Here is a 22,592-nt window from a genome sequence, read left to right as displayed (position 1 = left end):
GATTTAAAATGCATAGGGGATGGGGCACCTGGGTGGCTCAGTGGGTTAAGCCTCTGCCTTCGGCTCAGGTCATGATCTCAGGGTCCTGGGATCGAGTCCCACATCAGGCTCTCTGCTCGGCAGGGAGCCTGTTTCCCCCTCTTTCTCTGACTACCTGTGATCTCTGTCAAATAAATAAATAAAATATTTGAAAATAAAATACATAGGGGAGCATCTATGATGCTGACAATGCTCCATTAACTGAACTGGATGATGCCTACAGAAATATTTCTGCATGATAATTTGTCAAATTGAAATGTTTCATGCTATTTTCTTTGTAAGTTTCTCAGTGTAAGTTAAAAAAAAAAAAGATTACAGATTCTCAAAAAGATGTGAGCATATTGTATCAATTAATATCAAGTTGGTAAAATCCAAAAAAAAGTCAGCAAAGAGGAACTAATTACTGCGAATTCATAAAGACACAAAATAAGACAATGTAGCATTAAAATATGTAATAAACATTTTCAAATACATCAAATTCACAATCAGGGAGACCCTTTATTAAAGCTCTCAGGAACAGGAGATGGGGTAGGATGGTAGACTAGGAAGATTATTTCATCTCCAAAATACACCTAAGATCACACCCACATCAGTACAAATAACCCAGAAATGACACAAAAACTGGCAGAACATATTCTTCATGGCTGAAGGTAGAAAAGTGGCCATACGGCAAACAGAAGGGAGGGTAGAGATGAGCTTGGGGATCAAGCTGGCTCACAAAATACTCCCCAGTAGGGAGAGCCACTGCAAGCACAGAGAAGGAAAGCAGCAGACCCTAACCCAGGCACCAGGAAGATGAATCCCTGTAACATTTGGTTCTGTGTGAGGCTCAACACCTGGAACTTTTTAATAAAATCCGCTGGCTAAGCCAGGACCAACAGCAGAAATTGAGTCCCCCACCTTAAAGGGACAGCAACAAGAATACAAACGGCATACAAACAACCTCATTGAGATACAGCACAGATACAGCAGTCTAAGAGACGCCTGGGGTACAAGGGAAAGACAAAGACATATATAACTAATCCCCAAACAAGTGCTGGAGGAATAGGGATCTTTAAGAGACTCATCCAAGAACAAAAGCTGGCAGGTGCCAATTTCACTCCCCAATGCCCAGGCTAGATACATGGACGTGTACAGGAACTAGATCGGCAAGATACTCTCCACCTCGCCTGCTAACGGCTTGCCTTGACCCACACAACAACAAATGTATGAAACACCCTGAAGCACCAGGTTCTAGTGAACAGGGGACACTGTTACTGCAGGGCACTACAGGACCTCTTCTTCATATGGCCACTACTTACAAGAGCAGGAGACACAGCTGACGTTACTAACATTCAGAAATAGAGAGTTAGATAAAATAAGGAGACAGAGGAATATGTCCCAAATGAAAGAACAGGATAAATCCCAGCAGGAGACCTAATGAAATGGAGATATGTAATATGCCTGACAGAAAATTGAAAGTCAATGGTCATAAAGATGCTCAATGACTTGACAAGAGACTGGAGGACCTCAGTGAGACTCTGAACAGAGAGAAAACATAAGGGGCACCTGGTGGTTAAGCATCCAACTCTTTATTTAGGCTCAGGTCATGATCTCAAATTCCTGGGACTGAGCCCCAAGTCAAGCACTGTTGAGCTCAGCTCCAAGTCTCCTTGTCCTTCTCCTTCTGCTCCTCCCCGTTTCTCTCAAATTGGTAAATATTTTTTTAAAAAATAGAAAACATAAAAGCCAACCAGAGATGGAAGAACTCAATAACCGAACTAAAAAAAACACTAGATGGAATAAATAAGGCACTAGATAAAGCAGAAGACTGGATCAGTGAGTGACTGGAGGAAAGAGTCATAGAAAGCAATCAAGCTGAACAAAAGAGAAAAAAATAATAAAAAACAAAAAGAGACCATGGAAACTCAGTGATACCATCAAGCATAAACATCCACCTTATAGTGATCTCGGAAGAAGAGACAGAAAAAGGGGCAGAAAATTTATTTGAAGAAATAACTGAGGAACAGTTATATTAAGAACATTTTGACCTAAAACAGAACACACGTTCTTTTCAAGTGTGCATGGAATGTTCTCCAGGATGGACATGTTAAGCTGCAAAAGAACTCTCAACAAATTAAAAAAAATCAAACCATACCATGCATCTTTTCCAACCACAACCTTATGAAACTAGCAATCAACCACAACAAAGAATCTCAAGGAACACAAATACATGCAAGTTATAAAAGAACATGACACTGAACAATGAATGGGGGAAACAAGAAATTATGAAGACATATGAAAATGAAAACAGTGTTCTGGATGCAGCAAAAGTGGTTCTAAGAGGAAAGTTTATAGCAATATGCACCTACTTCAAGAGGTGCAACAACCTAATCTTAAACCTAAAGGAGCAGGAAAAAGAACAAACATGACCCAAAGCCAGCAGAAAGAAGAAAATAATAAAAATTAGAGCAGATAGAGAAGAATTAGAGACAAACAAAAAATAGAACTGATCAATATACCAAAGCTGCGTCTCTGAAAAGTACAACAAAACTGATAAACCTTTAGCCAGATTTATGAACCAAAAAAGAGGACTCAAATAAGTAAAACCAGAAATGAAAGAGGATAAACAGGGACACCTGGCTGCCTTAGCCAGAAGAACATGTGACTCTTAATCTTGGGGTTGTGGGTTTTAGTCCTACCTTGAGTGGAGGGATTACTTAAATAAATATCTTTTTTTTCCTTTTTTCTTCCTTCCTTTTTTTTAAGTTCAATTACTTTAGTAAATATAAGGCTCTTACAGTTACTTATTTCTTCGAGATCAAGCTTTAATACTAGTTGTTGAAGGAATCTGTCCCTTTCATTGAGATTAACAAAGTTATTGGCACAGAATGGTTCATGAAATTATTCATTATTTTTTTAAAGACTTTCTTCATTTTTAAAAAAATTTTTTATTAACATATAATGTATTATTAGCGCCAGGGGTACAGGTCTGTGAATCACCAGGTCTTTTTTCATTTAAATCTCATTAACATATAATGTGTTACTGGTTTCAGAGGTAGAGTTCGGTGATTCATCAGTCTTTTTTTTTTTTTTTTTAAGATTTTATTTATTTATTTGACAGAGATCACAAGTAGGCAGAGAGGTAGGCAGAGAGAGAGGAGGAAGCAGGCTCCCTGCTGAGCAGAGAGCCCTACCACGAGGGGCTTGATCCCAGGACTCTGGGATCATGACCCGAGCTGAAGGCAGAGGCTTTAACCCACTGAGCCACCCAGGCGCCCCATCATCAGTTTTATATAATACCCAGTGCTCATTACATGACATGCCCTCCTTAATGTCCAGCAATAAGCAACCACCCCATCCCCACACCCCCTACCCTTCAGCAACCCTGTTTGTTCCCTATGATTATAAGTCTCTCTTTTTTTCTTAAAGACTTTATTTACTGAGAGAGGGAGAGAAAGTGAAAGAGAAAGCATGAGGGGAGAAGGTCAGAGGGAGAGGCAGACTCCCCATGGAGCTGGGAGCCCGATGTGGACTCCATCCCAGAACTCCAGGATCATGACCCGAAGGCAGTCGCTTAACCAACTCGAGCCACCCAGGCGCCCCTGATTATAAGACTCTTACGGTGTGTCTCCCTCTCTGATTTCGTCTTGTTTTATTTTTTTCCTCTTTCCCTACGAACGTGTTTCGTTTCTTAAATTCCACATACTAGTGAGATCATGTGGTAACTGTCCAACTGACTTACATAAGTCTTTAAAAAAAAAAAGAGAGAGAGAAGTAACTAACACCACAGAAATGCAATGGATTATAAGAGAATATTATGAATACTACATGCCAAGTAATCAGACAACCTAGAAGATACTGATCAATTCCTAGAAATATAACCTCCCAAAACTGATCAGGAAGAAACAAAATCTGAACAGAATGGTTACTAGCAATGCAATTAAATCAGTAATCAAAAAATTCCCAACAAACCAAGTCCAGGATCAGATGGCCTCACAGATGAATTCTACCGAACATTTAAAGAACAGTTAAGAATTAACTATTCTTCTCAAACTATTCCAAAAAACAGAACCAACCAATGCCAAGCAAAATCTAAAGCATACTTCATAAAACCTGACAGATTCTAAATTTCTTCCAGAAGAGAACAAAGATGAAAACATAACCAAGACAATATTTAAAAGATTAAAACTGGGGCGCCTGGGTGGCTCAGTAGGTTAAAGCCGCTGCCTTCGGCTCAGGTCATGATCCCAGAGTCCTGGGATCGAGCCCCGCATCGGGCTCTCTGCTCAGCAGGGAGCCTGCTTCCCTTCCTCTCTCTCTCTGCCTGCCTCTCTGCCTACTTGTGATCTCTGTCTGTCAAATAAATAAATAAAAAATCTTAAAAAAAAAAATAAAATAAAAAAAAAATAAAAGATTAAAACTATGGCTGCACATTCTCCCTAACAGTTATAAAGTCACTCAACAAATTTAACTATGTACCAGATAAAGTCCAGGGATACAAATCAACACAGAATGTCCCTAACCTCATGGAGTGTTGGTTAAGGAATGTAACGAAGTACACAAATGATTCTGATATAAGCCAAAAAGGAAAACAAAGTGTCATGAAAGATATTAACAAATGTAATTAAATAAGATCCCCTGGGGAATGAAGCATTAAGCCTTATAGGCAGTTGTAAGCAGTTAAGATTTTTATTCTAAGTACTACCGAAGTTTTTTCAGTGTTAAGATCTGATCTGCATTTTTAAAGTCACTCTGAAATTCTATCATATCAAAATGTAACAATTAAAACTGTGCTAATATTTTTGAAAAGCTATAATTATAAATGCATTAAAAAAATCTGAAAAGACAGGGGCGCCTGGGTGGCTCAGTGGGTTAAGCCGCAGCCTTCGGCTCAGGTTATGATCCCAGGTCCTGGGTTCGAGACCCACATCGGGCTTTCCGCTCAGCAGGGAGCCTGCTTCCTCCTCTCTCTCTGCCTGCCTCTCTGCCTGCTTGTGATTTCTCTCTATCAAATAAATAAATAAAATCTTTAAAAAAAAAATCTGAAAAGACAAATTTCTAGCTCTTGATAGATAGCCTCAAGAGCTAAGAGTGATAACTACTATCAAAGGGTAGAAGTTTTCATCTTTCTAGATGAAAAAAAAAAATGCTTTAATAGAATTCAAGTGTCAAGAATACTGTATTCATGTACATATGTTAATTATTTGTGTAAATATAAAAAGAGAACTATTCTAGAATGATACATACCAACTAAAAGTATTTGCCTCTTAATAAAGGAATGAAATGAGACCTACTTTTTTAGGTCTACAAACTTCCAAAGGATTGCCTTTAAAGATCAAAGAGATAGATATGAGAAAAGTTGGCTCCTCCTGCAATGGCACAGGCAGATATGCAACACAGTAATACAACTGCAGGACTGTTCAGGGTCCTGAAACACAGACCTCAGAGTCACGTAGACCAAAGACATAAAACTGTTTTGCAATGCTGCTACTTGTTTTATATTATTAGCCACCTATAAACTAGAAGCCTTGTAAATGACAGTTCACAAATGTTATCTCAATTTATTTGAAAAGTATTCTTCAAATACAACCAAGGTCAGTACTGGGATAAACTCACTGAAAAGCCTGAATCTTCTAAACTGGACATTATCTTGGAAGAAAGTTCCTCACAGCACAAATTCTCTTCTGCAGTTGCTACCAAAGCAGCACAGCGGGCAAATGCTCTATATAATTCTGACCAAGTTCTAAGTAAGGTCTTCATGGTAGCCTAAAAATAACAGTAAAAAAGAAAATTTAAAAATGTGTATCTACATATCAAACACCCAACAGAATATATCTTAAAAGCCACTGTAACATTTAAGGTGTCACAGAAGCGACTAGGGTAGAGTAATAAATTTGCCTCCCCCAGAGAATTCTATTTGAAGACTGTAACAATGCCACAATACCAGCAATTATCAAAGGTCAAGAGGAATTTCTGTCTTCCTTCACCATTTTCCCTTACCCTAAGCTGATTAAAAATCATAAGGTGATTGCAGGAAAAATTACTGTAGGAATTTATCATAAAGGATGAAAGAGCATTTTTGAAAAAAATGTAAATTCCTTAAGTAAAGAATATGACATTGCCTTACCACTGGAAATTTCTGTACTGAAAAAATATGGTTTATTGGTAAAGTCAATGCACCATATATGGCACTAAAATTATGTTCTAAGGCATCACCTTGATTCACTTCATTGGTCTGAAACAAGAAAAAATAATGAAAAAGTTAGACAAATTACCATCTAATTCTAGTCCTATGTAGTACTATCTTATTTGTAGTGAGGTAGATTCAGTGTGGAGATGTTCAAGAGGTGGTGAACTCCTAATAACTATGAATATGACCTTAGTTGGCAACAGGGACTTTGCAGATATAATCAAGTTAAAATAAAGGCATACTAGATTAGGGTAGGCCCTAATCCAATAATCAGTGTTCCTAAAAGTAAAGTGGGATTTGATCAGACAGGAGAGGTAAAACTGACATGCGAAGACCGAGGGAGACATTAGTGATGTGTCTATAACCCTAGGAACAATCAAAATTTCCAGAAACAAAGACAGTTAAGCAGAGGAACAGAACAATTCTCCCTCAGGGCTTCAGCAGAAGCGATGCCTATCAATATTCTGGGATCTAGAGATATAAAAGAATAAATCCGTATATTTTAAGGTGTCTCGTGGTAATCTATTACAGCAATGCTGAGAAACAAGCATGTAGTGTGTAAGGCCTACAAAAGAATCCCAGAGAGAACTCAAAATCTTTTACTATACATAGAAGGTAGGATTCAAGCAAAACAAAAAAAGACCTCTGCTATCCTTCAAATAGCAAGGAATTATTTAGGAATGTAAACTTTTTTCTTTCAGAGGACCATTTAAATGATGTGCTGAACTTAGTAGTGAAAATAATGGTGACCACACTATCCATAATAAATTCTCCGGAGTCTTCATTTCATTTGAGAATTATAGCAAAATATTTCCAGAAAATACTTCCATTTAAAGACTGCTAAAGCAATGGATCAACTATTAATAATGACATAATTGAGCTCCACACCTTGCCAATAATGTCATATCAGTAAGTATTTAAATGTAAGGGTTATTAGTCAATTCAACAGATTACTGGTTTGGGACTACTCTATGGCTTTGAGGTATTCACCAACTGATTTACCCATGGAATCTGAAGAACATACAGTCTAGTCAAGATAACCATTATTATTCCTCATAGTACAAAGACTTAAAAAACTCAAAATATAAATATGAAAAGCTGTATTATAACATATTGGGAGTCTTCTGGTTTTATAATCACTACTGGAAAAAAGGAAGCTGATTCGTCTCCATTAAATTACATTTTCTCGATTATGCAGAAATGCAATGAAATCAACTAATATAAAAAAGTAAGAAATAAATCCCACAGAAAAAAAATTTAACATTTTCTATTCAAGTTCAAACTTCTATTTATTTCCCCATGTGCTCTAATAAGAAAAAAAGGAAAATGTTCCTTAAGCTTTAGGGGAAACATGTAGCACTTATGTCATACCTGATTTATCAATTCAGTTAATGGGGTAACTATAATACTCCACATTCTCCAGAGATGCTCCTTGTTTTGCAACAGCTTTGCGTTTTGATTAATAACATTTAAAACAGAGTCACTGAAAGCTAGTGGTGAAGTTGGACCAGAAAGGACACAGCCAACAAGTGTTTCCAGATTGAGAAAAAACCTGAAGAAAAAAATGCAGCCGTGCATTATCCAGCATTTTCTGCCAAAATATGTTATGCTATTAGAAAATTCTAAAAATAACTGACAAGAAATGATAAAAGTCTCACTTTGGTTTTTTAATTTAAAAAATGATATAGCATGTAACTCAAAAAGAATCTCATTCATCTGGGGCACCCGGATGGCTCAGTTGGTTAAAGCATCTGCCTTTGGCTTGAGTCATGATCCCAGGTCCTGGAATCTAGCTCCACACTGGGCTCCCTGCTCAGCAGGGGTAAGTCTGCTCCTCCCTCTCCTTCCCCCTGCTTGTGCTTTCTGTCTGTCTCTCTCTAAATAATACATAAATAAAATCTTTTAAAAAACCCTCATTAATCAAATAACTTTTCCAATATAAACAAAAAGACTAGTTTAAATTACCTCTCATCTTCTACACCATATTCCAAGAGATTATTTTTAAAAATTAACTGAATTAAGAACAAAGCAGGAGTTCCCTGAAGAAAGATGGGAGACTGCAGTCAATCTTCTTGTTACAAAAAGTACAATCTTGTTACATCAGTGTTCTACAATCAGTTATGTAAAATGATCCTTTTATGCTAAAGAAATTTAACTTTTGATATTACTTAGAATATGACACAATGGTAGCAAATACACTTCTATAAACTGCACACAAAAATTACTAACTAGTATATTTTACAAACAGTTATTCCATCTACATGAGCAACTGAGGAATGGTATATTACAGATATAAAAAGAACACTAAAACTTGCTGGACCAATAAATACCAACATCCTGTAAATATTACATTTATTTCACTATAATTAAGGAACCGTTACTATGCTTCCAAATTTTTTAATAGTAAATTTTACTATTTAAAAATAGCACCACTATTACTATGTATAAACAAATAGAAAACTTTCCTGCTAGAACTTTTTGTGTGATTCAGAAAAATAGTTCCATTAATAGTGTCACATTTAATTCCTTTTTTCTCTTTAACATAATCAGCATTTCCAAAATTTTACAATCTACGTTTCACTATGTTCAGGAAAAAAAAAAAAAAAAAAAAGCTCATGGAACTTTTTCTTTTGGCTAATTTTAATCATAGCATTACATTTAAGATACTTGCATTAAGAATATCCATATTAGCAACCTGATATGCTGGTGAACCTAATACTTTCTGGGGCAGTCCTTTAATTGTAATTTCCATGAGGACCTAAGAAAAATAAAAAGTTTTGTTGTGTATTAGCCGTAAAAATACTTTACTTTAGTCAAAATCTAGTACTGTTAGCTACATTTTTAATTTAACAATTTATCGTTAAGTAATGCTCATTCATTAATGATTCTCTGTTCAAGAAGTTCAAACACAACAATATTTATATATTAATGTGAATTTATTTACATTAGTTTTAAAACTACAAATGCAGAAACATAAAAAAATAAAATGACAAAGTCCTTTATCTCCAGGGAAAACCACGTCTATCAGTTTGTGGAGTTCATTTTTCTAGACCTTCGAAATTTCCATATATTTAAGTACACAGAGAAACAAAACTTCCTGGACTAGCTGTCATACATATATCCTTTTATAGCATTAATGACATACTGTGAGATACTCTGGAACTGCCCTTCATCTAACTCTGTAGGAGTTTTCACATCAATATATGGAGACATTCTTAACTGCTGTATGAATGCGCACAGTCTATTCAAACATTCTTCTATTAATAGCCCTTGAGGTTATTTTTTTAATACTGCAAAAAAGATACTCTGCAATGAACTATGTACTCACTAGTTTAAGAGGAAAGTATATTTCAAAGGAAAACTAACTAGAAGCTGGGTCTAAAGACACATCTTTCAAATATTAGAGGCTATCAAACTGCCATTCAATATTATACTGGTATTAATTTGAACTACATAATAAGTGACATGGTATGATGGAAAAGGTTATGTTAGTTAAAATATGCTTCCTTTCATACTCTCATCTGAATCAGACACTAATGATAATACTAAACAGCATTTGCAGACACATTTATTTTGTTCCTGACCCATCGTGCACTGCACGTATAAACCTAATTATATAAAACTACTACTATACTTCCTTTAGAAAAGGTAGGAAAGTAGAAAAACCGACAAGTTCACTCAGCTAATAAACAACTGGGTGGGGAAATTCAATCTAGTCTGCTCCAGAGCCCTTGCTTTAACCACTATGATCTACTGCCACAGTAGATAGCCCAGTACATAGACTCAGAAGGAATTTAAGTAGGGTACAGTTTACTCCATCTGCAGTTATCTTGGGAGACTCACTATTATAAAAAGTATATCCATTTGTTTTTTTCATTCTCCACTACATAGGATAAAAAAGGTCTTTAATGCCAAAGTCATTAACTTGGTTAAACAGAGTTCATTTAAGTTGCAAATTCTTAGATATTTTCTTAAATGTACAAAATAACTATTAGTGGAGCTCAGCAATCTTATACAATTAGTATTCTGAGCTCCCTCGGTTCTCATTTCATATCCTTCACCCCATTTTCTCTGTATGGCTCATTCTTCTGACAGGAAGATTTTTGTATTGCCGGTATACTCATTTACTTTATTGAGGTTTCAAATGACTCCAAATTGATGGACTAACACTTATTACAGGGCAAAATTGCTGATAAAACACTTAATAAAAAATTTTAGGGGCGCCTGGGTGGCTCAGTGGGTTAAGCCGCTGCCTTCGGCTCAGGTCATGATCTCAGGGTCCTGGGATCGAGTCCCGCATCGGGCTCTCGGCTCAGCAGGGAGCCTGCTTCTCTCTCTCTCTCTCTCTCTCTCTCTCTCTCTGCCTGCCTCTCTGTCAAATAAACAAATAAAATCTTAAAAAAAAAAAAAAAAAAAAAGAAATCACCATGCCAAACATTTAAAAAAAAAAAAAAAAAATTTAAAATCTGATCTGGGGGCACCCAGGTCGCTCAGTCAGTTAAGCATCTTGACTCTTGGTTTTAGCTCAGGTCATGATCTCAAGCCCTGCATGGGGATCCATACTTAGCGTTGAGTCTGCTAGAGATTCTTTCCCCCTCCTTCTCCCTCCCACCCTGTTTCTCCCTTGGCCTATGCTGAGTGCATGCTCTCTGTCTCTAAAATAAGTAATAAAATTTTAAAAGAAAAAGAAACCTGGTCTGTTTAAACATCTCCAACAAAAAAATTCAATTTGGTTATGATTTTTTAATTCCACCACGTAATCATTATCCTTACCAGTGTTTTTGACACAGGAAATACTTCTGACTTCACTATGCTTTCTAAAGATTTTAGTAACAGGGTCAAAACTTCAGAACCTGGTCTCTCTTTTTTGTTACCTATCAAAAAAACAAAAGGAAGAAAGTAGTTCTAAATATGCAAGTATTTTAAGGATGAAAATATAAAATTTTTAGGGATAAAAATATACTTAGCTAAGAAACATTCAATTTCCAAATATATATCAAACAGCTTTATTTGAAAGTCTGGAAGCTATACACTTCAAAAACTGACCTGAAAATAAATTTTATGTACAAAAGCCAAACAAAAATTGAGTGTTAGAAAAATCATTTGATCAGTTATAGCAGTTACCTGATTCAATAACTGACTTCATCAAGCTGATCAGCTCCTTCCAAATAGCATTGACAACTGCATCTGCCAAACAAAACAAAACAAACTTTAGAATGCAATGGATAGGACTATAAAGGCTTATCCTTATATCCTTACACTAAATAAGATGAACAATACTTAAGAGTATAATTCTCAAAATATTCAGCCCCGTAATCAGTTTATGAAACACTATCACAACAAGGACTTATTTTTTCAAACTATAATCTATTAACATTGGGCCCGGTAACTTACTTAAGGGTAATTATTTATTTATTTATTTTTTTGCTGTCTGCATTTTCTTTACTGAATACCTTTTGCTTCTGAGACAAGAGGAAAAAAACAAAGATTCGAAAGGACACCTGAAAGCCCCTAGAAAAAAATTTCCCAGCCAGTTAAACAGCAAACTATTTCATTTTCCAAATTTCATCTAAATATTTGATAGGCTATCAAACACAGGAGTTTAAGTATAGATGCTGGAGCCGTTGAGCCCAGGTTTGAATCACAGCTCCACCACTAACTGTGACTATGCACAAGTTACTAACTTCTCTGTACAACACAGTTTCTTCGTATGAAAAATGGACTAATAGAGAAGGTTACTATGAGAACTAAATGATTTAAATGTAAAGTTCTTCGAGCACAATCTGGTCAAAAGAGGGCACTATATAAATACTTGCTATTTTATTTTTTCTTTTTAAGCATAGGTTTAAATAAAAATTTTCTCTTATTTACCAGAAGCATCTTTTCCAACTGCAACAAAGCTATCATGAACAGCAGTGATGAGAGTATTTGCGTGTTTAGAAAAAAAAGAAGAGCTGCTGATTAACGCATGTTCGAGTGGCTCTAAAAAAGAAAAAGGACAATTATGCCAAACCCAAGCTTTATGAAATAAACATCTCAATAAAAAATCTTAGGTGGTCTGACATGTGTTTTCTATTAAAGAGATTTATATTTATTTCATACATAATTATTTCATACAAAATTACCCAAAATTTTGGCTTTCTTCTCACCCTAATGCACTCTTGCTCTGAACTGTTTTAAAAAATTAAATACCTAAGCTCAGTATGAGTTTGTTCTGCTTTGCAAAACTCAAGACTTCTGGACCCAACAAAAAATGAAGCAGCATTTCAAGTCCCAAAAGCTGAATAGAGGGGATTGTGGCCATTCCACCAAAATTTGAACTTAAGTTCATCCGGGGAGTTACAGGAGTTCCGTATGGGGAAGCACCTAAAAAAACAAAACAAAACAGAACAAAACAAAAAAGAAACCGGTAAGTTATATTAACTCAAATACCCAAGTGAACGTATTTTATTAACTTCATTTCAATGAAATGTATCTTTAAAAGTAAACAGTTTTTGTCAAGCAAAAGTTGAATTTTTGCTTAAAGCCCACAAAAGAGTTCCTAATTATCTTATTAGGTTAAAATCAAGATTAGTGTCAGGGGGCCTGGGTGGCTCAGTGGGTCGAGCCTCTGCCTTCGGTTCAGGTCATGATCCCAGAGTCCTGGGATCGAGCCCTGCATGAGGCTCTCTGCTCGGCGGGGAGCTTGCTTCCCCCTCTCTCTCTGCCTGCCTCTCTGCCTACTTGTGAGCTCTCTGTCAAATAAATGCATAAATAAAATCTTAAAAAAAAAAAAAAAAAGATTAGTGTCACACACCATTTAAATGAAGATAATTATCACGCATTAATCCACACTTTGAAATAATATGCAGGCATCCCTGACAAATATAAAAATCTGACTAGAACAGGTAACATAACATTTAAAAACCCAGCAAATAATTTTCTTCCAATGGTATATAAACTAAGCCACTTTTTTATAAAAGATTTTATTTGAGGGGAGGGGAAGAGAGAGAGAATCTCAAATTAATGCTGGGCAGAGATCCTGAGATCATGACCAGAGAGGAAATCAAGAATAGACATTTAAATGACAGAGCCACCCAGGCACCCCCAAGCCAGTTTTTTTTTTTTTTTTAAACATCCGTTAAAATCTGTTTGTTTTTTTTAAATAAAAGCCCTAAGATTCTGGTTCTAAAACAAATGAAAGAGTTGTCTGTAATACATCTCATATGTATAGTGGAAAATACCCTTCTTTTCCCAACTACAACAATGCAATTACAACAGTAACACAGGGAAAACAATCAGTATAGAATGAACTTTGTGATTAGGGAGCCAAAATTATGAAGTGCTTCATTTTATGTGAACTGAGCAAAGGCTTCATTCAAGCCCTCTTTAAAAACGGGAAAACAAAAACCCAAGTATGTCAACGTCTTACCTTTGTGTATAGGAGTTATAGGATTTAAACCTGGAGAAGCAGCTACACGAGATGAAGTGCCTTGAGGTGAAGCATTAGAATCGATGCTTATCGTACTTTGAATCAGAGGCACGCACACCTATTGGGGTTAAAAACAAAAAAAGGGAAAAATCTCTAAACTACCTAATTATCATATTTTTAAAAAGTCTTGCATGATGTAGTTATATTCAAGTACTCTAAGTTCTTTTGATATGTTGAATCCTACTGGCTGTTTGGATGCACTGGGTAAAAACTAAAACTGGAAAAGTAAAAATTTTTATTACTTTATTTGCCCTACAAATGTGTACTATCTATAAATTTCAGTTCTAAATTCCAGATGGGAAATTACACACATAAACATGCCCAAATTTTAAGACTGTCGGTACAGACTCATTTTAACTTTTTAAAAATGCACCAAAAAAAAAAAAAAAAAACTTAGGGAAACTCAAGCTCATTTCTAAGATCATTCCAGTACCAATCCAATCTATACCAATGAATGTGTGGTGCAACTGGGTAAGATTAGCCTACTTAGGACCTCATAATGGTAGAATCTATAGTAAATATGTTCCCATTACATACTACCATTAATGCCCAATTCCAATTAATTTATGCTGTTAAGACTAAAAGAAGGCCTTAATACATTAAATAATTAAGAATTTAAAACTTGCTAAAAATTCAAGTATATTTTAAAGATTTTTTTTTTTTTTTAATTTATTTGACAGAGAGAGAGAGAGAGATCACAAGTAGGTAGAGGGGGGGGGGGAAACAGGCTCCCTGCCAAGCAGAGAGCCCGACGCAGGGCTCGATCCCAGGATCCTGGGATCATGACCTGAGCCGAAGGCAGAGGCTTTAACCCACTGAGCCACCCAGGTGCCCCTCAAGTATATTTTATTATAAAACACAATTTCCAATAATATACACACTGCTGTGCAATTATGTATATAGACCAAAAGATAAGGACTACAGATTTAAAAAGATATACCCCAAATCCCAAATAAACAATAAAGAAATGCAAAAGACAGAAATTAAAATTATCAGAGCTATCCTTTTTTATTCACTGTATAAAAATACAGTGAATGAATGGGATTAACTGCAAAATCAAGGAGGTATATATAGATATGTCTAAATGCCAGCAAGGATATCAAAATCTAAAAAAAATTGCTAATATTTATATGAAAATTTTCATGTATTAATATGAAAAATTCATAATACTGAAAAGCTATGCTGGGATTAAATTATTTGTTACCACTATGTAGCTTAGAAATAAGACAAAAAATAAGAACTGATCCGGCTTTTTATCAACCAAGTGTCAAATTTTATTTCTATTTCAGTAATGTTGATTTTACACTCAATTACATTCTAAATCCTATGAAATTTCTTTTTAAAATCTCTCAAAATGCCTTTTGAGTAAGAATAGGTATTTGAGTGGTTGCTGGTTGAGAAAGCTTTAGAGGCTCCATTTCATACAACTAGAGAATATCTTTTGAGGAAAATAAACTCAAGTTCTATATTAGGAAAATAAGACCTTTCAGATAGTGTGCTCTGCTAACACAACAAATGGAACACTGAAAGATTAGATCGTTAAGAATCTAAGAATGCATTAAAACACACCAAGCATTATACTCAACACTTTCATTACCTGTTCAAAATTAGCAGGAAGATGAGGTCCAAGTCTCATCAGCAGATACCACCAGACTTCTAGCTTTGTTAGTGCTAGAGTTTCTGTTCTCACGTGGATGGAACTCAAAGGCTGCATTAACAACTTCAGTCTTTTTGCACTGCATAGTATTTCTTACAAGAAAATAAGCACATAGGTAAAAACATAAAAGCTAAAGACTAAATTTTAAGAATAAGTATGTAAGTCTCCTTTATCACTCCAAGAGAAAAGATTTAAAAATAATTTTTTAAAATCAGCTGTTCTTGTTATACCTCAACTTTTTAACGTGACAAAGACTTCAATACAACTAGACTACATGTAATAAGGTCAAAAAAGAGAGAAAAAAAAAGAAAGAGGAAGCCATGTTTATTAGATACTGTGTATGCCAGGGACGACTTTCCTACGGAGGAACATTTGGCAACGTCTACAAAATCTCAGGTCGAACAACCTGAGAGCCAGAGGTACAGAGGAGGATGTTGGTACCTAGTGGGGTTGCACCTAAGGATACTGCGAAACTTCCTTCAATACACAGAGCAATCCTCCACAACAAACTGTCCGGCCTAATATTGAGTTTAACTAGGAATACATAAAATAAGATGCCCTGTGCACAAGTAACAAAAAGACTTAAAGGATTTTGAAACATCCGTCAAGCTATGTATTTGGTGGTATGGCATTAATGTTTCTGACAGCTACTGTGCCATTTATCTTTCACAATTAACATTTCTATAAAGAAAATAAAGTCAAATCACTGTGGGAACAAATTCTCTAATCTTTTTTCAACTCCTACTCTATGAGAGGAGCTCCGCAATAATATCCCCATAGCAAAAATTGCCAACTGCCATTCTTTTTTAGATACAAGACCCTCTTTCACTCAGGGCAATGACAGATATCCAATTTTTTATTTATCTAATCTCCCATTTAGCCATTTTACCCAATGAGATTTAGGGGGAAGGGTAAGTGGAATTTTCAGAAGGCTCTAGAGATAGACGGCTCATCTGAAAACAAGTTCATTTTTGCTCTTCTGCCTTTTATCCTTCCTGTAACTGCAACTAAGCATATTGATGATTACAGAAACAACAAGCATCTGATTCCTTCAGATTTCCTGGATCCATAATACTAGGGATGGACTCTTTTAGCTCTGGACTTATTTCAAATCAGATAGCATTTTATTTATCTTCTTTAAGTCATGACTACTTTATGCTTTAGTCCAGAACATCAACTTGCATTACCAGTTCATAAACAACAAAAGGTAACATTTACAATTAAAATTTGTGCCTGGCAATGCACTTTCATCAATACTTTCAATGAAATCATAGTTAATGAAAATAATCACCTTACAAAACACACTAAAAAGGGTACGAGAGGATTATTGTCTTTGGCAGAGAAAAAATACTTGATGAAATCAGTATTAGCAGATCTTCTAAACATACAGTATTGAGGGATGCCTGGGTGGCTAAATGGGTTAAAGCCTCTGCCTTCGGCTCGGGTCATGATCCCAGGGTCCTGGGATCGAGCCCCGCATAGGGCTCTCTGCTCAGCAAAAAGCCTGCCTCCCCCACCCCTGCCTGCCTCTGCCTACTTGTGATCTCTGTCAAATAAATTTTAAAAAATCTTCAAAAAACAAAAACAGTACTGATTATATCTAAGATTAACTACCTAATTAAATAGCCATTCCTACTGACCTAATTTTGGGCCATATACTCCTCCTCATATATACAGCTGACCTTTGAACATGGGTTTGAATTGCATGTGTCCATTTATACAGACTTTTTTTATATAGTACAATACTATAAATGTATTTTCTCTTCCTTATGATTTTCCTAACACTTCTCTAGCTTACCTTATTGTAGAACTAGAGTACATAGTACATATAACATACAAATTTTGGGTTATTCGACTGGTTATGTTATTGGTTTCTGGTCAATAGTGGGCTGTTAGTGAAATTTGGGGGGAGTGAAAAGTTACACGCAGTGGGATGTTGGCATCCCTAACCCTCCCACTGTTCAAGGGTCAACTATATATCAAACACCTCCACTAGACAATAGGAAGATAAAGTTACAATAAATCAAAAGGAATCATTTGTATATATTAATAGTAAAAACCCACTTTAGGCACTATTCTAAAGGTCCTGTGAGAAAAAAGCTTACCAGTCATGTTTCACAGCTATCACGATTGTTTCCTATCATCTACTCGCTATGTGACCTTTGATAAATTACTTAATCTCTCTAAAATAGTGATAATACTTAGTATTTCAGATCTATTGTGATGATTACAATAGAGGTACTCAAAAGTGCTCAACTAAGTGCTGAAATATACTAAAAAACCACAAATGGTATCTGTCACTTTGCTCAATTTTTGAAATAGTTTAAAACAAATTTTCTATCAGTGATTTTCAGTAATGCCTAGGCTTTCTAATTCTATTTTTAGCTATAAGTTTATTCCCTTAAAATAAAATAAAAAATATTCAATAGGTTAAGTTTCAATACAAAGTCCAAAAAATCAGAATGGCTTTGTTCTTTTCATCTTGAGAAAAATCCACAGAAAAATAAAAATTTTAACGTATTATTTACTTACCTGGATTCAAAGCAAAATTATCTATTAAACTCTTCCAAGCAATAAAAGCTATTTTTTTAATCATGGGAGCTCCACTACGAAAACCTAGTTCTTCCAGCTGTAAGAGAGAATTAATGAAACTCCCACTTCGATGCAAAGTCTAAAAAGGAAAAATCATAACAAAGTTATTTACCTGCCTAAAACAACATATAGGCACTATTATTTTTCATTTATCTAATTTATTCAGTGTTAGCTATGTAAAGTCTTAAAAATTTAAATTTTAGAATGTACTGGATTCTTTCTGCACATTCAAAACTCAAGATCACAAAATATAATGCTCCATGAATTAAATAATACACAAAACAGAACATTTCTAAAACATTAGAGAAAATTAGGAAGGTAAGTCCCAAATTTTACCACAGTACCAAAAAGATGGTATCCATATGAAAAATTAGTATTTAAGAAAAAAGGGAAAAACGGACAAATGACAAGTAAACAATGCATCACAAGGAAACATTAAAAAAATGAAACATTAGCAACTGTAGCTATAAATCACATACACACCAAACAGCATATAAACATTAATATAAAATAACTTGCTTAGAAAATCAAGGACTCCATAAGAAAGCTACTAGAGCTAATAAATTCAGTAACCAACTGTGGAGGATACAAGATCAACACACAAAAATCAGCTGTGCTTCTACACAACAGCAACTAACAATCTGAAAAGGAAATTAAATAATAAGCAATTCAATTTACAATAGCACCTAAAAGAATTAAATACTTAGGAATAAATCTAATTGAGGTGAAAGGCTTGTACACTAAAAGCTACAAAATACTGCTGAAAAACATTTAAAAAGACCTGAATAAATAGAAAACCATTCCACATTCAAGTATAGAAAGTTATTTTTTTTTTTAAGATTTTATTTATTTATTTATTTGACACAGAGAGAGAGATCACAAGTAGGCAGAGAGGCAGGCAGGGAAAGGGGGAAGCAGGCTCCCCGCTGAACAGAGAGCCTGATGCGGGGCTTGATCCCAGAACCCTGAGATCATGCCCGAGCTGAAGGCAGAGGCTTAACCCACTGAGCTGTGCAGGCGCCCCAGTACAGAAAGTTTTAACCATTAAAATGTCAATACAACACAGAGCAATCTACAGATTCAACACAATCTCTGTCGAAAGTACAGCAGCAGGGCGCCTGGGTGGCTCAGTGGGTTAAGCCGCTGCCTTCGGCTCAGGTCATGATCTCAGGGTCCTGGGATCGAGTCCCGCATCGGGCTCTCTGCTCAGCAGGGAGCCTGCTTCCCTCTCTCTCTCTGCCTGCCTCTCTGCCTGCTTGTGATCTCTGTCTGTCAGATAAATAAAAAAAAAAAAAAAAGAAAAAAAGAAAAGAAAGTACAGCAGCCATGGGGCGCCTGGGTGGCTGTCCTTGGGGGGGGGGGGGGGGGTCCTGCCTTTAGCTCAGGTCATGATCCCAGAGTCCTGGGATCGAACCCCCTCATTGGGCTTTCTGCTCAGTGGGAAGCTACCTTCTCCCTCTCCCCTTGTTTGTGTTCTCACTCTTGCTGTGTCTCTGTCAAACAGATAGATAAAATCTTACAAAAAAAAAAAAAAAAGAAAGAAAAAAAAGAGGTACAGCAGCCTTTTCACAAAAAGAGAAAAGCCAATCTTCAAATTCATTATGGAATTGCAAAGAGCCCCCAAACAGCCAAATCAGTTCAGAAATAGATTTGGAGAACTCACAACTCTTGCCTTCCAAACTTACTTCAAAAACTGAAGTAATTAAAACATATGGTAATGGCATAAGGATAAACATACAGACCAATGAAATAGGAAACCTTAAAATAAACCTTCACATATGCTGTCAATTGGTTTTTTTCTTTCTTTCTTTATCTGGGGGTGGGGGAGATCGAGGAGTCTCAAGCAGACTCTGCACTGAATGTAGAACCCCATGTTGGGCTCCATCTCATGACCCCGAGGATCATGACCCAAGACAAAATCAAGAGTTGGACACTTAACCAACTATGCCACCCAAGCACCCCTGCTGTCAACTGATTTTCTTTTCTTTTAAGATTTTTTATATTCATGGGGCGCCTGAGTGGCTCAGTGGGTTAAAGCCTCTGCCTTTGGCTCAGGTCATGATCCCAGGGTCCTGGGATCGAGCCCTGCATCAGGCTCTCTGCTCGGCAGGGAGCCTGTTTCCCTTCCTCTCTCTGCCTACCTCTCTGTCTTCCTGTAACTCTGTCAAATAAATAAATAAATAATCTCAAAAAAAAAAAAAAAAAAAAAAAAAGATTTTATATATTCATGAGACAGAGAGAGCAGGCTCCCTGCGGAGCAGGGAACCCAGGAAAGAACTTGATCCCAGGAACCTAGGATCATGACTTGAGCCAAAAGCAAACGCTTAACCTACTGAGCCACCCGGGTACCCCTTATTTTTCAATAAGGATGCCAAGATCATTCATTATATAGAGACCATTCTTTTCAACAAATGGTGCTGCCAAACTGAATACCCACATGCAAAAGAATGAAAACTGGACCTTTGCCTTACACCATATAAAAAAATGAACTCAAAGATTAAAAACTTATGAGAACTAGAATTCTAAAAATCCTACAACAACAGAGGGGAAAAAAGAATCATGACACTGGATTTGACAACAACTTCATGGCTGTGACACCAAAAGCACAGGCAATGAAAGAAAAAATCTAATTTATACTGGACTTCATAAAAAACTTTTGTGCACCAAAGGATATTATCAAGTGAAAAGACAACATTACAGAATGGGAAAAAATATCTGAAAAACACGTATCTGATAAGGGATTAATAATCCAGAAAAAGGGGGTGCCTGGGTGGCTCAGTGGGTTAAAGCCTCTGCCTTCGGCTCAGGTCATGGTCTCAGGGTCCTGGGATGGAGCCCCACATCGGGCTCTCTGCTCAGCAGGGAGCCTGCTTCCCACCCCCTGCCTGCCTCTCTGTCTACTTGTGATCTGTCTGTTAAAAAAATAAATAAAATCTTTAAAAAAAAAAAAAAAAAATCCAGAAAAAGAACTACAACTCAACAACAAAAACAAACCACCCAATTAAAAAGTGGGCAAAAGGGGCGCCTGGGTGGCTCAGTGGGTTAAAGCCTCTGCCTTCAGCTCGGGTCCTGGGATCAAGCCCCACATCGGGCTCTCTACTCAGCAGGGAGCCTGCTTCCTCCTCTCTCTCCCTGCCTGCTTCTCTGACTAGTCGCAATCTCTGTCTATCAAATAAATAAGTAAAAATCTTTTAAGAAAAAAAGTGGACAAAGGCGGGACGCCTGAGTGGCTCAGTTAAGCATCTGCCTTCAGCTCAGGTCATAATCCCAGGGTCCTGAGATGAGCCCATCTCTCTCATCAGCAGAGAGCCTGCTTCTCTCCTGCTGCTGCTCCAGCTGCTTGTGTGTACGTACGTGTGCTCTCACTCTGTCAAATAAATAATAAAATCTTAAAAAAATTAAAATAAATTTTTTTTAAAAAGTGAGCAAAGGCTTTCCTGCACTGGGTTCTGGGTAGTCAGCTATTAGGTCTCAGAGGCCAAAATCCTTAGAACTTGAGACTAGGTGGCTGGTCTGAAGTCACCATGCCACAAAACAACTTAACTGAGTAACTGCTATGGGTATCACTTGGAAGACCATGAGAAGAAGAGAAAGAAAAGTCAAGAGGCTCATGAACGTTCAAAGGCAGCAGATGAAGGCTAAGCACCACCATAAGCAGCACTATCCTGAGAAAAAACCAAAATACTATTAAGGTGCATGAAAAGGGAACCACCAAAACAAAGAATGATGAAAGATTCCACAGGGAACAGTACCTGCCTATCTATAGGGCACAGAGAGGCAGTCCTGAGCTAACATGCTTTCAAATATAGTTAAAAGCAAATAGAGAAAGCAGGAAAATAGGAAGACTCTCTGCTCAAGGTTCATACTAGGGAGAAACAAATACTAAGTTATTCGAATAGGAAAGAGAAACAAGAGAACATGAAAAAGGTTGTTTACTGTTACTAAAGTCTGCTCCACCAAAAATGGCTTTATATGAAAACCACCTAAATATGGAAGATCAGGACAATGGATTTATGTTTCAAGAAGGCCCACATAATACGTCTTCGACTGAAAGTCACCTTTTACCTCTCAATATATGGTGAACAGAAAAACCCCTCATCCCCACTACATACAACCTTGGTTATTACTACCAAGGGTAATGTAAATGACATAGCTGTGGGCAAGCTGGGTCTTGTGACACAAAGAGGTAAGGTTATTTGGGAGAACTACATCCAGGTTACTAACAATCCTGAAAATGATGGATCATAAATGCCATCTTACTTGCTTGATAGCAGCTACATACAAGTAACTCCTTACAATCATTACTGATGGGACACCAATCAGGAAAACCACCACTACTGTAACTGTTTCTGAATTATTACCCAACAGCCTTTAAGTCCGCAATCAAAAGAACTATTTATCATATTGTCAAAAACATTAAAACGCCCCAGTTTTACAAAACAGAACAAAATGTTCTGGAATGGCTAACATATCAAAAACCAAAAAACAGGGGTGCCTAGGTGGCTCGGTCATTAAGCGTCTGCCTTTGGCTCAGGTCCTGATCCCAGGGTCCTGGGATCAAGCCCTGCATCAGGCTCCCTGCTAGGTGGAAGTCTGCTTCTCCCTCTCCCACTCCCCCTACTCGTGTTCCCCCTCTTGCTGTGTCTTTCTCTGTCAAATAA

General features: G+C 36.6%; 1 protein-coding gene across 5 annotated transcripts in view; it reads right to left on the bottom strand.

Moving 5' to 3' along the window:
* The window catches only part of RIF1 (replication timing regulatory factor 1), a 60,219-nt gene that overhangs the window by 25,333 nt on the left and 12,294 nt on the right, over positions 1-22,592 (bottom strand). For 4 of the 5 annotated variants that reach the window (XM_047721706.1, XM_047721710.1, XM_047721708.1 and 1 more), the window contains exons 9-20: positions 17,872-18,010; positions 15,280-15,431; positions 13,623-13,740; positions 12,404-12,577; positions 12,083-12,193; positions 11,336-11,398; positions 10,985-11,085; positions 8,883-8,969; positions 8,177-8,250; positions 7,583-7,763; positions 6,149-6,256; positions 5,638-5,787 (exon numbers count right to left, since the gene is read on the bottom strand). In XM_047721706.1, the coding sequence (XP_047577662.1) occupies positions 5,638-5,787; positions 6,149-6,256; positions 7,583-7,763; positions 8,177-8,250; positions 8,883-8,969; positions 10,985-11,085; positions 11,336-11,398; positions 12,083-12,193; positions 12,404-12,577; positions 13,623-13,740; positions 15,280-15,431; positions 17,872-18,010 (1,458 nt within the window). The remainder of the gene's footprint in view (positions 1-5,637; positions 5,788-6,148; positions 6,257-7,582; positions 7,764-8,176; positions 8,251-8,882; positions 8,970-10,984; positions 11,086-11,335; positions 11,399-12,082; positions 12,194-12,403; positions 12,578-13,622; positions 13,741-15,279; positions 15,432-17,871; positions 18,011-22,592) is intronic. The other variant, XM_047721709.1, reaches the window with a different exon arrangement.

This window comes from Lutra lutra, chromosome 3 (genome assembly GCF_902655055.1).
Source record: "Lutra lutra chromosome 3, mLutLut1.2, whole genome shotgun sequence".
Lineage (NCBI taxonomy): Eukaryota > Metazoa > Chordata > Mammalia > Carnivora > Mustelidae > Lutra > Lutra lutra.
Note: the sequence above shows the minus strand (reverse complement) of the source record. Positions and strands in the feature narration are given on the sequence as shown.